This window comes from Dermacentor andersoni, chromosome 6 (assembly GCF_023375885.2).
Source record: "Dermacentor andersoni chromosome 6, qqDerAnde1_hic_scaffold, whole genome shotgun sequence".
NCBI lineage: Eukaryota > Metazoa > Arthropoda > Arachnida > Ixodida > Ixodidae > Dermacentor > Dermacentor andersoni.
This window is the reverse complement of record NC_092819.1, coordinates 36,378,317-36,392,723: the sequence shown is the minus strand read 5'-3', so window position 1 is coordinate 36,392,723 and position 14,407 is coordinate 36,378,317. Positions and strand designations below refer to the sequence as shown.

Genomic DNA, 14,407 nt, shown 5'->3' with positions numbered 1-14,407 from the left:
CGAGCCTGCCAGGATTCGAACCTGGAATCTTCTGATCCGTAGTCAGACGCGTTATCCGTTGCGCCACAGGCCCACGACTTCCTCGCGCAGATTATATGTTATACATCCATAATAAAGTCACACTGTTTTAGTACATTACTAAAGTAGAATTTATTTTGTGACAATATTCCCTGTGCGCAGCCATCATAATACTGCGCATAAGATTATGCTGCTAATAAGTGTGATTTCTCTTTTACACTGAAGCTCATCATGGCTCTGGCTGTACGTACGATGACACGTTTCGGCTGAAACATTTCCATGCCGGCAAATTTGTGTGTTGCGAGTAGTCGGCGTTTAATTCAAATGTAGAATCTTTCTTGCAGAATTTCACCTTAAAATGCAATGCACTGGTTTATTAACGTTAAGAAACATGTGATGTAGCTGCGCGTAAATGTGCAGCCTAGATAGGCCTCCAAGTTTCCAAAAGCACACCATTATCGTTTCCTTTCCAGTCTGCGAATCGAAGTCAGCTGGCCGAGTCACCTTGCTCGGTTTTCCTCGGGGGTAATATTTCACCTTTTTTTTTTTGTATTGTTCGCATTATACTAATGCTATCCGCGAAGTACGTTCCACACGCCATTCTTTATTGCCTGCTTTGATTGATCCAAACTGCAAAGCAGACTAGGGATCGTTTACCGTCGCGCATTCACTTTGAGAGATCATTTATTCTACGGCAGGCACGTTCGCGCAATACGACTCTGACCGAGTCCGTATAGCATTGAGATATAAATGCGATCGACAGAAACGCTCGGCTTGGCGATCAATCTCGCTGCTATCGCGAGTGTCTTCTTGCGTCGCTGTTGCCGGTTGGTTGCGACTCTGCTCCTAGCGGGCGTTTTAGTTCTGTAGACACTAATTGTCTAATCTGCGCCGGCTGTGTAACGGCACTTTTGTTTGTAGCCTGGTTGCAAGTAGGCGGCACAGGTGAGAGAGAGCAGGAAGCTGATCATTGACGCTGTTTGCATCATTGCCACGGCAAGCAGAGCAAATCGGCTTCTCAAAAGTGTAATGACTCCAAGTTCATTTGTGTCATCTGAGCCGTAGCTCTCTGACATCGGCCAATTTTGCCATACACGAAGGTGAGAGACGCACCTGTTGCATTTGTCATTTGCGTAAAGGTTTATGGCAGCTACGGTGTCCGCGTGCCGCGCCGTCTGCATCTGTCGTGATAGCGTCGCGATACGCGTAGGCGATACAATCGACCTTGGACTCGCAGTGCGCATCATCAAATGTGTGGTGCCGCTTCTTATCCAAAAGACGGCGCGCTCATATCTGCTTGCTTCTCGTCTTCCGGGGCAATGTCTGCGCCCGAGCTGTGCGCGGCTGGCGCGCACTGCCGTCACGTTTTCTCGATCGCAACTGTTCGCCGTTGCTACCTGAGCAGATGTAAAGACTAGCTTCGACGTTCCTTTGCAGGACCATCGCTCGACTACGCGACAGTCTCGTACATCCGCCCTTGCCTAAACTTTATGAATAGATGTGAGTTAAAAGTGCTCCACAGAATTTTCTGTTCCGGCATAGAATGTGGAAGGAGGTGATTGCTATAAAAAGTAAAGGTATGTGTACCCTACTAAAATATCAAAATGTCCTTGGCATGTACATTTCTGTGCCAACAGTCGCCGTGTTATTTGCAAACAGTGGCACTTAGCTCAGTCAACAAGCCATCTGTAAGTTCATTAAAAACATTCATGTCTACGCTATCAAGTGGTAGTGTTGACGTAGTCCTTTGCAAAGGTTGACAAGCCACATGCCAAACTGCTTGCGTGAAATAACAAAATATGCAGACGTAGGAACCACAGGCCACCACGAACTACACTTTGTTTTCAAGGGAAGAACTTCACATAATGCTGTGGTGGTTTATGCAGAATATGTGCATTGTGCCTGAACTGTGGTTCTAACATTTCGGTACTAATTCCTAGTCTATTCAACACTGCTCAGAATTTTGATGCTCTGCAAGAGTATAGAACCAGATAATCACTTTGTATTTTCTTGAGAAGGATGTGTTGGCAGCGCAATTAAACAGAACAGTATGATTGGTGGTGCTGCAGAATCTTGATGTAATTGTTTGTTTGCTTGCTCTATTCCATAATTTTTGCTGGTTTATGCCTTCTTCCTAAATTAAAGCCGCACTGATCTCTGGCACTTGCTTTTCCACTCTTCTATTTACAGTGAGCAGCGCCTTGTAACTTCCCTTGAATTTCTTAGGACCCAGAATGGTATTGTGACAATCGCCAATGGAGACAACGAGTTCGCACAACTCGGCTTGTAAAGTGGCCGATGATGACGAGTCGGGGAGAACTAAAAGTGTGCCAAGTGAAGAGGACTTGCAGCCAACTGCCACCAAGGTGCTGCCTACGGCGGCATTTCAAGTTCAGACAACTGAAGATTCTTCGACCACAGGCCACACGCAAGATCGGGGCAAATGGGAAGGTCGGCTGGACTTCATCTTTGGCTGCATCAACTATGCTATCGGCCTTGGCAACGTCTGGCGCTTTCCCTACCTCTGCTATGAGAATGGAGGGGGTCTGTTACAGCTTACTAACACTGTCTTTATAATTTTGAAGGCTCTTGTGTTCTGTTTTCTTTTAACTTTAACATCAAAGCTGCAACCGATCATTGTCAAGAAAGCCTGTTAAGCTGTTGCTACCTATTGTGGTAGCTTAGTGGCTATGGTGTTGTGCTGGTGAGCTCAAGATTGTGAGCTTGATCTTCTCTATGGCGGACACATTTCATTAGGGATGAAATGCAAGAATGTTTGTGTACTTAGGTTTAAGTGCACATTAAATAACCCCAGGTGACACAAATTAATTCAGAGTCCTCCACTATGGTTTGCCTCGTAAAGAGATCGTGATTTTGGCATGTAAAACACCAGAATTTTATTTTAAACTGTTGCTAATTGGTATGATCAGCATTTACTTTTGTGCAGCTTTGAATCCAGTTTTCTTGTGCCAGGCAGGACTATGTAAAAAGGTCACAGTAATTTATGCTTTTCAGCAAATGACTTCTGCCGAATGCAAACCAGATAGTTTTGGCCCTGTACTTGCCCTTTCTTCATTGTTTGTGTTTGCAGGGAAAGCATTTATTATTCCTTTGTGGTTCTGGCTCGGCTACTGTCATTTGTTGGATGAGGGATCCAGTGGAAATTATCGAGAACAATTTTTTCTGATTACTCATCATAACCTTGTACTATAACAACAAAGTGTGCTGGATGACTTGTACTTTGCAATGTGATAGTTTGGGCACATGTTTGGGATGTAAGCTAGTGGACACTGAGAAAAATATGTTTTAGAGTAACATGATTACCTACCTAAACGACTTTTTTATGGCACCTTGTGTTTCATAGTTCTTTGGTGCTGCTCAAAGTTTGCATGAAAATTCGGAATTTATAGCTACTTAGAAGAATGAGGCATGTGGCATTGCCAACTATGCACTTTGTCTTGTAATAACACAAAACTGCTACCATCTCTGCACTTGGCTGGCGAAGCATTTCTCTGCAAGACAAGTGGACTGGTGTCACCATCAACTGGCAGAACCGTGCCGCTGCTTGTTTTTGTTGAGCAGCAACAGTTCATTTGTATTGTAGAGTTCCTTTTGCTGGTGGCCATGTGTGCACATAAGTTTTCATAGATTTTGTTGTACAAAGCAGGCAAGCTGATGAGGTGTGCATACACGCGTGTGTATTTTACCGTTTCAGCCATAAAATACAATCTTGGTGTGAAATCAGAACAAGACATAGGATTTGTTGTGTTTTCTTCATCACCACTTGCGTTTAACTCGAGGTTCAATGCTATGAATAGAAGGAGGCTAAGGACACCTGCATGATTTCCAAACTGGCACTGCCTTTATTGTCTCCTCTTAATCTTGCCTTGAATTGCTGCTGGCTTCTGGGTTGTCTTGCCTTGACTCACTAATTGGACTGCCTTGCCTTGACTCACTAACGCTATAGGGTTCACAAGAACATGGGTGACACAAAGTGATCAACACTGACTGAACAAGGGAAGCCTCAGCCTTGAGCCAACATTTTCGCAAGAGGACTTACTCTGTCAGGGCAATAACGGCTTTTCCTGGCAGCATTGATATAGCTTACTCTTCCCCCAGAGTGACAAGCATGATCAGGTACAAAAGATCAATGTGAGTGTAATGTAACTGGCATCGGTTAAAAGGAGGGTTTAGTTATGAAAGTGAAGTTTGTCTGTTGCAAGTTCTTTTAAGAAGTAGAGGTGACAAAAGAAGTTAAATATAACAAAGCATAAAACATCTGCCACACGCAACCTTGAGCACCACCAAAGCCACTGGTGAGCTCATGTCGACCTATGTGCCATGGTCTTTGTGCGAGCATTTGTGCAGTGCCCTCACATGTGGGGCAATCTATTGCAGGTGCATTTCTGGTGCCTTACTTTGTATGCCTCGTGCTGACGGCCATTCCTTCGTTCCTTCTGGAGGTGGCCCTAGGCCAGTACGTTTGCCGCGGTGGCATCGGTGTCTGGAAGCTGGTGCCCATTTTCAAAGGTACCCTTCGAAGGCATTGAGATTTGAGCTTTTTAGTAGAGCACCTTAAGAAATGAAAAGCACGAGGCTCTGGTGCAAGTCAGCACAGTCTTGTCTCTGCTTACTATGCAATTGTCCTGCTCATTCCTTAAAGAAGTACTGACACATACTTTACAAGTTGTAGAAACTCCACCACATGCTTTTCACGTGTAAAATGTGACACCAAGCATTAAGGTTGGGAAGCACTTATAAGATATTTTACTTCCATACTAAAGTTGGTCTCAAAACGCTGAACCTGGTGTCATTGACATCATCGTGACGTAATGACACAGAGCAAAATATGCTGATGGCATGCAGAGATAAGGCTAGGTATGATAATGTTTCTCATAGAAAGTTGACAAGAGTTGTATGTAGATTTTGGCTTGCACGTGACAGCAGCAGCAATCGCAAGAATGGATTGAATCAGTATGTGATGGCTCATTCACTGCCTAGGTATTGAAACAAACTGATTTGTAGAAACAAGTATTCTGGTAAATTATTTCGAGCTGTCTGACATTTGGCAGTAAGCTTCCTATGGTTTAGAAGTTTGGAGCTTTTCTTAACACAAGAAAATTGACTCTCATGTCAGTACTCCATTAAGGTGATTTTTCCTGATGCACTTTGAACATGCTTGCCTCACATGCAGTATCTGTTTTCATGCTAAAATTGAAATAGTTATATTTTCGCAATTTCCTTTTATAATATACAGTACAATCTTTTGAAGTGTGCAGAAGGCTTTTCTGACTAGAGGCCATCTACAATAATTTCTTTCCTTCCTTATTGCCCACTGTGTGGAATATCTGATACTTATAACAGTGATGCATCGGTGTGCGAAACAGCGCCAAAGGGTGCGAAGAATGGAATTTGATAAAGTTATGTTGTCCTGGTCCAGAAGGTTCTTAGTTGATGCTGTTTTATCAGTACATCCTTTTTAAAAAGGCCTTTGAGGCAAGTCTCGCCACAAGCACTGGTGGCTTTGGAAATCAGTGTCATCCAAGTTGGTTGTCAATTGCTGCCTTGTGCCCTTCCTGGGCATGAACTATATCTCGACACAAAATATTTCACAGCTCGTGTAAGTTCAACTACCATGCTTGCAAGCATGAGGCTCAAGCTTTGCAGTGCCAACCACACACGTAGCCAAATTGTCTACCCATTTTTCTCGAGCTGAAATCTTCACCTACCTGCTTTGTGTATCGGCCAATGTCTATATTTAGAAGTTTTCACTGCCACACAGAAATCGTACACAGGGACAGCCATTATGAAAAATGGTTACAGCATTTAGGAACAAAAAATACAAACACGAAATGCACAGGATGGGGGCTGTAGATTAGCTGGCTTTGCTACGGAAGGCATTATGTGCAGGAAAGGCTCAGGTTTGTAGCAAAGTTTGAGAATACATCAAGCTCGTGTTGCCTGTCGCATGCAAGTGCAATGTGTCCTCGTGTTCAAGTAATCGGTCTATTTATTCAAGATCCCAATAGATTTGTACGTAAACAAGAGGATGCATAGCACGCATGTGGCGGGCGACACAACCTATGTGTGATGTATTCACGAAATTTGCCATGAGTATGAGCCTTTTCTGCACGTAATAATTTGTTCAGTAAAGCCAGTTAATGCCCAGTGCCTGTCGTGTGAATTTTGTGTTTGTGTTGCGCATTCGTTACTGCTGAAACCACGTTTAATAATACCAGTAGACAACTTGCCCAGCTTTCAGTTGTAGGGACAGCCATTATCAATGTGAACATGTTTGAATGTGGGCCATGAAACCATCTGTTTTTCTTTTTCCTTTTTAATACCGCAGGTGTTGGCATTGCTTCCATGGTGATGGTGTTCTTCTCGAATGTGTACTACATCATTTTGGTTGCGTGGATCATGTTCTACCTTTTCGCGTCCTTCACCAGCCAGCTTCCGTGGAAGGATTGTGGCAACTACTGGAATACCGAACGTTGCAGGGAACCAAATGGGACCAGCCTTGTCAACAGCACCTTTACCACACCTGTTCAGGAGTACTGGGAGTGAGTGTTCATATTTTAATGTGGCAGTGATGCGACAATCAGTCCTGCAAACACGGTAGTGCAGTAAAGCTCGGCTACAACAAACAAATACATCTCTAACGAAATGACCTGTATAATGAGGGACTGATTCTGTCCCGGTTCAACTGTTCTGTGCAGTACGTGACCTTTACAACAAAGTGACCTGTATAACAAATAATTTCAGAGCACCCAAGCTCTTCGTTATAAAGCATTCGACTGTATGTGATTATTGCATTAGTTTTGCCGAAAAGAATGAAGAAAACCCACCGCAAGAGTTCACTGGTTATAGCAATCTGCTGCTAGGTGCCAGGTTGCGGGATCAAATCTCAAATGTGACAGCTGCATTTTGGTGCTCTTGGAATGCAAAGATGCATGTGCAGTTAGCTTTTGTTTCAGGTTAAAGAACCCTGTATGGTCAGAATTAGTCTGGAGCTCTCCAATGTGACGTCTCTTATAGCTCCTATACGGCTTTTACATGTTGGAGGTGATAAATTACAACATTTTTAAAGCATTTACTTGATAAACGAAATGTCTTTGTGATAATTCACTGGCCATTAGGTTGAGGTCATTGCAGACAGGTCCATGGTATTGCGTATTTTGTGATGGCAAGAGAAGTGTGGTGGGGGACAGCAGAAAATTAGGCATACTGATGAGATTAGGAAATGTGTGGGCATGCATGGGTTCACTTGGGGCAGAGAAGCATAGCTGTGACTGGTGACAACCTAAGAATGCAGTGGCAAATATATCGCTCTCCAACTTAATGAGAATTTGTGTATAGATGTGCCAGCCAATCATATTTGCTTGTTTCGATTATGTCACAATGAAGCCGAACTTATTTTTTATTGGCCCCAGTCTGCGGGGAACAATGCTGTGGAGTGGAGGCCCAGAGAACATGCGGTTTTATGGGTGGTGCTTATACTAAATTATCAGTTTGTCGCTGAGCATAGTGATTTTGGGGCACTTCCCGCAGGGGAATTAGATAGGACGATGGTAATTGCATTGAAGACGCTATGTTGCAGCTGCTTGACCATAGTGCTTGCGTGTCTGTGGTATTTTGCCTGTTTCGAGTCCTGTGAATGGTGACGAACTGCGACTTTATTGCAGCAGCACACATGTTGTGCCTGTGAATGTAGTAAGGTGCACCATGAATCAAGATAGAAGTCAAGTGTCACTGAATGGACCAAGCCATCCATAGTACAAACTCATAATTTTAAATTGTGGTTCATATGTACTGTCCAAGGAATAGGCAACCAGTATTGCGACACTGATTGACTGTGTTGTTACTGGGGCTCGTTTAGGGCATGGCTATTTTACGAGAAAGCTAGGAAACGTGTCGATGGCACGAACTGGATACTGGGATGCAGATAATGAAACATCCACTAGAGCCTGTGCCTTGTGATGCATGTTTTATCCTCTGGGCACACGGGTTCACTTTGTGGCATGAACATGTCTCTTAGCACTTGTGGTTGACCAGCTCCTCCTGGTACCTACATATATAGGAAAGGCTGTTTCTTGGTGCAGGCAGCGTGTGCTCAACATTTCGTCAGGGCTTGATGATGTGGGCGGCGTGCGCTCTGAACTGGCACTGTGCCTGCTGCTTGCATGGACGGTTGTCTTCCTGGTCACATGGAGGGGCATTCATCAGAGCGGCAAGGCATGTCTATATGACTTTCATTATTTCTCAGCTTTCTCGTGAACCGGTGCTGCATTGCACAGCCAACAAGGGGTGGTGAAATGCACTTTTTTGTGCCAGCTGCCATACCATTGTTGGTGGGCGTAGCATAATGATTCGAGAGCATTGCAAAGAGACCAACATGTTATATTGGCTACATGCTTGAGGCTCTGATATAGTTTAATATTGTGCAGTCAAAGGTAGCAGCTACTGTGCACATGTTCCCAATCCTTTGTTGTGATGTTTCATAAGCCATGTATCAAGGCTCAGCTTTAAAGGCCAACTGAAAAGATATTTTTGACCGTGTAAACAGCCAGACGTTTGATGCGAGTAGATGCATAATGAATTGTTATAAAAAATAGTTGTTTTTAATGCAAAATGTATTTATTAGAGTATATTAATAGAAACTGTTTTTAATACAGAATGATAACCTAAAGCATTAAAAATTAGCACAGCTCCTCAGCATGACTTTCAAAGGTTGTGCAGCGTTGATGGGGCACTGGAAATATCCGAGGCAATCGGCTGTGATTTGCATTGTATCCACAAACCGCCAGGTGCGCACATCATCTGCTTAAATGCTATTTAAAGGGGCTCTGAACTATATATCTTTGAAGCCTCAAAAGCTCCTTGGAAAGATTGTGGTGCTTCCCAAGAATATATCGGCAAAATAATTTTTCAGATACACTTAGTACGAGCGTAGACAGTATGAACGCAATATTTACCTCTCTCTTTCCCCCTCAACGTCCTCCATTCCCAAGGAGCGGGGCACTGCCAGTGGTGGTACCCTGCCTATGGCATTGTGTGACCTGACTTCAACGTGTTTTTTATTTTAGCAAGAATTGACGGGCGCTGTTTGCAAGCCACACTTCTGGTTGTTACTATGTCAACATTCTTCTCATCACATTACCATGCTACTGTAGACAAGATAGCTGTATGCGGCTGTTTTCTCGTATTGAGATGCATGAGTAGCACATTTCCTTTCGCACATATCTCTGGTAATTACACCATTTCCGAGGCATGAATGAAACGTATTTATGTTCATTTTTGTGAGCATGTCGGCAGTGCGCACATCGGCAGTGCTCGCATTGGCTCAGCGATGGATGTTGCACTCCAGACTCGTGTTGAAAGGATTCCTAACGTAATGAGCTTGGACCATAATCGGGGACACAGCTCGGAAGTGTGCAACTCAGGAAGCAGATGTTCTTTTCCGGCTACGTCACCCACAGAGACCATCGGAGCACGTGGTTTTCCAAGCATTTCGATGGCAAGAGGGCTAGTCGGTGGCCCCCTTCCGTGGCCGCGGTATGTAACGAGTTTTGATCATCATGGCGATGCAACTTGAAGGTGTGCAACTCGGGAAGTGGACAAACTGTTCCAATCAGATGTGGGCGCTTCACCTCCACCTGCCTGGAGCTACATCACCCACAGAGACCATCAGAGCACGTAGTTTTTCAAGCATTTCGATGGTGTGAGGGCAGTCAGTGGCCCTCTTTGGTGGCCTTGGTATCTATGCTACAGGCAACTGCAGTGCCTATAGCACAATAGTTACTATCTGCACAGCAGGGCTGGAGTGCATCCTTGCGCTCATGTGCTCCAGATTGTGCATCTTGAAGTGTGCTATCAATAGTTCAGTATGAAGCGATGTCTGCTGAGGCATCTAGTCAGGAGCAGCCAGGAGTGAGCGCGTGTTGTGAAGCGTACTTGTGGTCTGGGCTTAAGCTTCATGTGGGTCAAGGCTAGTTTACTGCTCAAGACTAATTGAAATTGGCGAGACCCGATGGCTATGACACCATTAAGCAGTGGGACCAAAGGTTCATTCCTATGTGAGAGGGTGCAGCTGAGTGTGAGCACACGATAGTCTACTTCTTTCAGAAGTACAGAATTCTTGTAGAAATTTCAGACTCAGATTTATGCTTACTTTGGCTTATTGCATTCACTTCCTACAGTAACAGTAGGAAGAAGTGCGCCGATCCAAGCGCCCTTCTTGATGAATGTCATTTTCCATGTTTCTCTGTCAGTTACTACACTAGTGACAGCAACAGTTTGAAACTGAACTTGCGTGACTTGTGCTGCAGATAATTTGGTGTACAGCCCTGTTCCCATATGTGATATTGCTGGTGTTGTTGGTGCGAGGCGTGACCTTGCCTGGTGCCTACATGGGCCTCCTCTTCTATGTGACGCCCCAGTGGGAAAAGCTACTGGACCCACACGTAAGTCATTAGGCCTCCACTTGTTGCTTCCATCATGTTCTTAAATGACAAGCTCCTATTCTGACAGGTACAACTTTGTGAGTCAGTCACATTCATCCTTTGAGAATGTAGTGCATGCAAAGAAGGTGGGACCTTATGTCAGCTGAATACATAAGCACTTGATTGAGGCTCTGTGATCCTTGGGCATGATGCATCCCATGGCCTTACCAACCAAAGTCATGGCAAGCTGTCAGCTTATTTTTTCACATTGGCATGCTATGCTGTATTTTTGCATGTTTAACCTACTTACAATAAAAAGAAACTTTTCACTGCCACTCCTGAGATAACTCGAGCACCCATTCTATAACCCCCTCTACTCCCATGTGTACTCATTTTGTGTTTTCAGCAACTTTTGCAAAACATAACATTGCATGCTTGTTGTGCCTTCTATGGAAAGGTCATTAGTTAAATTTCTAACAGCAATTGGAGCAAATGTATCAGTGCTTGTATTCTGCCTCAGCATGGCAGCAAAGGCTAAGCAGTGTGGCAGATCCGTTCACAAATCTCTTCGTCTGTGAAAGTGAACCGTTGATGAGTTCTGCATCTAGAGAAACACGTGGCAGAGAATAAGCTTTTATTAAATGTCTTCTAAGCCAGAACGTGGGGGTGGAAAAAAATAAAAATATGTGGATCCCACGCACTGTGGGAATCGATGTAAGCAAAGCTTTCTGTGCTGTTTGTTTTGATTGACGATAATTAGCAGTGATGTTGACGGAAAATGTTTTATTTCTTCACCGTTTAGTCCTACACAAGAGTGGTGAGTTGATATGAAACATTACCTTGCATTTGCTACTGCTGTTTGTCTGCACAGAATACACAAAACACACAGGGGCATGTGTTTGCTTGAGGCATTGTTGTGCACCATAATTCATAACCTCTGATAGGGTTGAGCATTTCCATTGCCTCACATGGCACATTGTATCGTGGCAGAAGTATTAAACTTTGATTGAATTATGCGACTGTGCGTGCCAAAACCACAATTAGATTGTAAGGCATGCCGTTATGCCAGACTCCGGATTAATTTGGAAACCGTTGTTCTTTAACCTGTCCCTAAATCTAGGTGCACGAGCGTTTTGTTTATTTCCCCCCATCGAAAAGCAGCTACCGCAGTTGGGATAAAACCTGTGACCTCGAGCAATGCCAGAACCACGAAGCTGTGGCTACGGGCACAGAAGTGTTCATTTGACTTGTGACTGCTTCCATAGTGTCGCCTAGGCTCTACGGTGCGCTTTAATGCGGCTCTGCCTCCGCACACCCTGCATAAGTTGTCCGCTTGACAAATTTGCATGGTTTTTATTTTTAAAAAAATAGCGGAACGTACCATAATTTACCTTGAACTTAAATTTATCCAGTTTCTCCACAACCACAGTCATGTCCTTAGTAGTAGCGTTTCCTTGCTGTCTCACGTCAGCTTTTCCCTATCCCACCCCTCTGACCCCCTTGGCATGGAAACTGCGAGCGAAGAGTGGTAAGGCTGTTATTCACTTGTTTCGCGACTGCATCGGTTCTGCTAGGGGGCTTTAGGTTCTACCCATTCTCTGCCTTCTCTCCCCCCTCCTCTCTACCATTCTATCTAGACTTGCACGTTAGTAGAAAGGTGAGTGCTGCAATTTCAGCAATGCTTTTGCGGAGGGCTACGGATAATAACAGCTGTCAAGAGGCTAATGTGGCGACGCCCGGGGAGCTCCAGAGGGCATTGTGCGCATTCAGTGTGGTGCAAAGGTCCAAACAAGTTTCTTCTAGCGTCGCCTTTCCTCTCTGCTGCGCTCCTGTCATGTATACACACACTCTGAACTACCTCCTCCCCCCCATAACGTGGTGCGCCAGACAGCAGCATCAGCAAAAACAACAGCAGCAGCAGCAGTGGTAAATTCAAAGAGAGAGACAAAGATTGATTGATTGAAAACTTTATTATTCCACCGAGCTGGGGTTCCCGCCTCTTAATCTACACGTAGGTAGGGGGGGAGGACGACGCAGTCCCCGCGCGTTGAGGACGGTGAGTCTTCACGGCCTCAACGGCCAGGCGGATTGCAGAGAGACAAAGAAAGCTTTGCTTTAATAATAAATATAGCGGCCAGGGCTGTGGATTAGAAGGGCAGCCATGGCCATAGCAAGTATGGCAGGTTCGTCTATTGGGTCTATGACAGGTGAAGGAATTAATGAACTGTTCATGAGTACTGAAATGGGAGAAAGCGACAACAAAAAACCACCTTCTATATAGCATGAAATGTCCATAGAACAAATGCGCAGAGAAAAAAAATATATGGCAGGGGCTGAGGGGCGTTTGGGGGAAAAATAAAATGGTGATGAAAGGGTTAATGACTTGATAATGAAGAATGCTCAACCTCAACATTAATGTAGTCATTGCAGTGTGAACCTGCTTAGTACAACCCTTCATATGAATGTTTGATGGAGACAGGTGCAGATTGTATTTGCTGGTGATCTGTGGCAATTTGTGTAACCTGATTCCATTGTAGGGCTTTTACGTTCCAGGTCTGGATAGCTGCCGGCACCCAGGTGTTCTACACATTTGGCATTGGCTTTGGTTCTGTGATTGCCCTGGGCAGCTATAACAAGTTCAACCACAACTTCTTCAGGTTGGTGTTTCAGAAAGAAAGTGAGGGACACTAGTGTGCACATTCTTGTAGCTTCTAGTATTTAGCCTACAAGCTTTGTAGGCTGTTTAGCGGCTGAGAACACACAATTCTTGAGGAGCATGCATGTGAAGCACTAAAGTGTTGCATGTGTGTGTGTCAGATTTTAAACATGAGGCAATGCCACTGTATCCCTGGGACATATTTCTCAAATGAACAAAAAGAGGGAGGGGGACACTTTGTGACTTCTTTATTGTCCATTCCCCCCACCCCCTATTGGTGAAAGCAGAAACTGCTTTATCAGATGCAGACAACTATAAGTTGTGCAGAAATTTGGCAAGATAAGGGAAGTTTCATGCAAGGAAACATTAGCATTAAGCCAAATGCAGCAGAGCACCACAGAGAAACCCACTCCATTATCCTTGGAAAGCAAATTTTGAGGGTGAATAAGAATTCATGCTGGTCTAAGATGAACCAAACATGGGACCACTACCTTTCTGTGGTGTTCTAGAAGCTGTGCAAACAAGGAGCCGAGCAAGTGGCAGTGGGAGGCCTCATTAATGAGAAAATTGAGGTGCTGGAAGCTTAATACAGTTACATTTGTTGCGTGTGCAAACACAGCTAGATGGCATCATGTTCTTAATATGGGCAGACAAAGAACAGATCACGTGACGTGTCATGGGACTGAGGATTTCGGTGCAGACCGAGCCAGTGAAATGCCGTGCTATGAGAGTCCTGCTAGTTAGACAATGAACCGTCTTGCCTCTTTAACCGTTTGCCTCTCATATGTCACTCAACCGCGACAGAACAGAATTCAAGTAAGTGCTGCAGAAATTTACTAGGTGGAGGAAATTTCAGATAAGTAAAACAGTTTGAAGCTGGTTTTTACTTGACACCTAAGAGGAAGCTGCAACTGTAGAAAGCTTTTGTTAAAGTCTAGTGACTGTAGGAAGCATATTTTTATTTATTTAGGCCGCCAATCTTTTTATAAAGGTTATTGAATATTGCAAAATTAAAAAATAAGTATAAGTGTCAAGCTTACAGATCCGTAACTCTGCAATAAAAAATATTAGCATTCTGTAAACTGCACCCAATAGTAATACATCTAATGTCGCCAAATTTGAATGTATTATACACTGCTCTGAAATATACCTCTAATTTGATAGTAGGACATTTGCAAAAGCCTCGTAAGCATTGTAACAATTTCATGTAAGCTCTAAATTCATGTATCAAATTGTCCACTTGAGATGCTCTAACAGGTGCAGTTTACAGAACTGCAATATTTGTTTTTAG

General features: G+C 44.0%; 1 protein-coding gene and 1 non-coding gene across 7 annotated transcripts in view; one reads left to right on the top strand and one right to left on the bottom strand.

Annotated features, from left to right (window-relative positions):
* Positions 1-73, bottom strand: TRNAR-ACG (transfer RNA arginine (anticodon ACG)). The gene has a single exon. It is a non-coding gene; the product is annotated as a tRNA-Arg (tRNA).
* Positions 74-286: 213 nt separating this feature from the next.
* LOC126521878 (sodium- and chloride-dependent GABA transporter 1-like) overlaps positions 287-14,407 on the top strand; it is a 31,717-nt gene continuing 17,596 nt past the window's right edge. Inside the window, exons 1-7 of one of the 6 annotated variants that reach the window (XM_055066157.2) lie at positions 287-543; positions 2,245-2,562; positions 4,417-4,548; positions 6,368-6,581; positions 8,121-8,253; positions 10,347-10,481; positions 13,014-13,117. In XM_055066157.2, coding sequence (XP_054922132.1) covers positions 2,274-2,562; positions 4,417-4,548; positions 6,368-6,581; positions 8,121-8,253; positions 10,347-10,481; positions 13,014-13,117 — 1,007 coding nt within the window. In that variant the 5' untranslated portion in view covers positions 287-543; positions 2,245-2,273. Of the gene's footprint in view, positions 544-892; positions 1,119-1,316; positions 1,596-2,208; positions 2,563-4,416; positions 4,549-6,367; positions 6,582-8,120; positions 8,254-10,346; positions 10,482-13,013; positions 13,118-14,407 lie in introns of those variants that run through there. The other 5 variants (XM_050170599.3, XM_050170601.3, XM_055066156.2 and 2 more) reach the window with 5 other exon arrangements.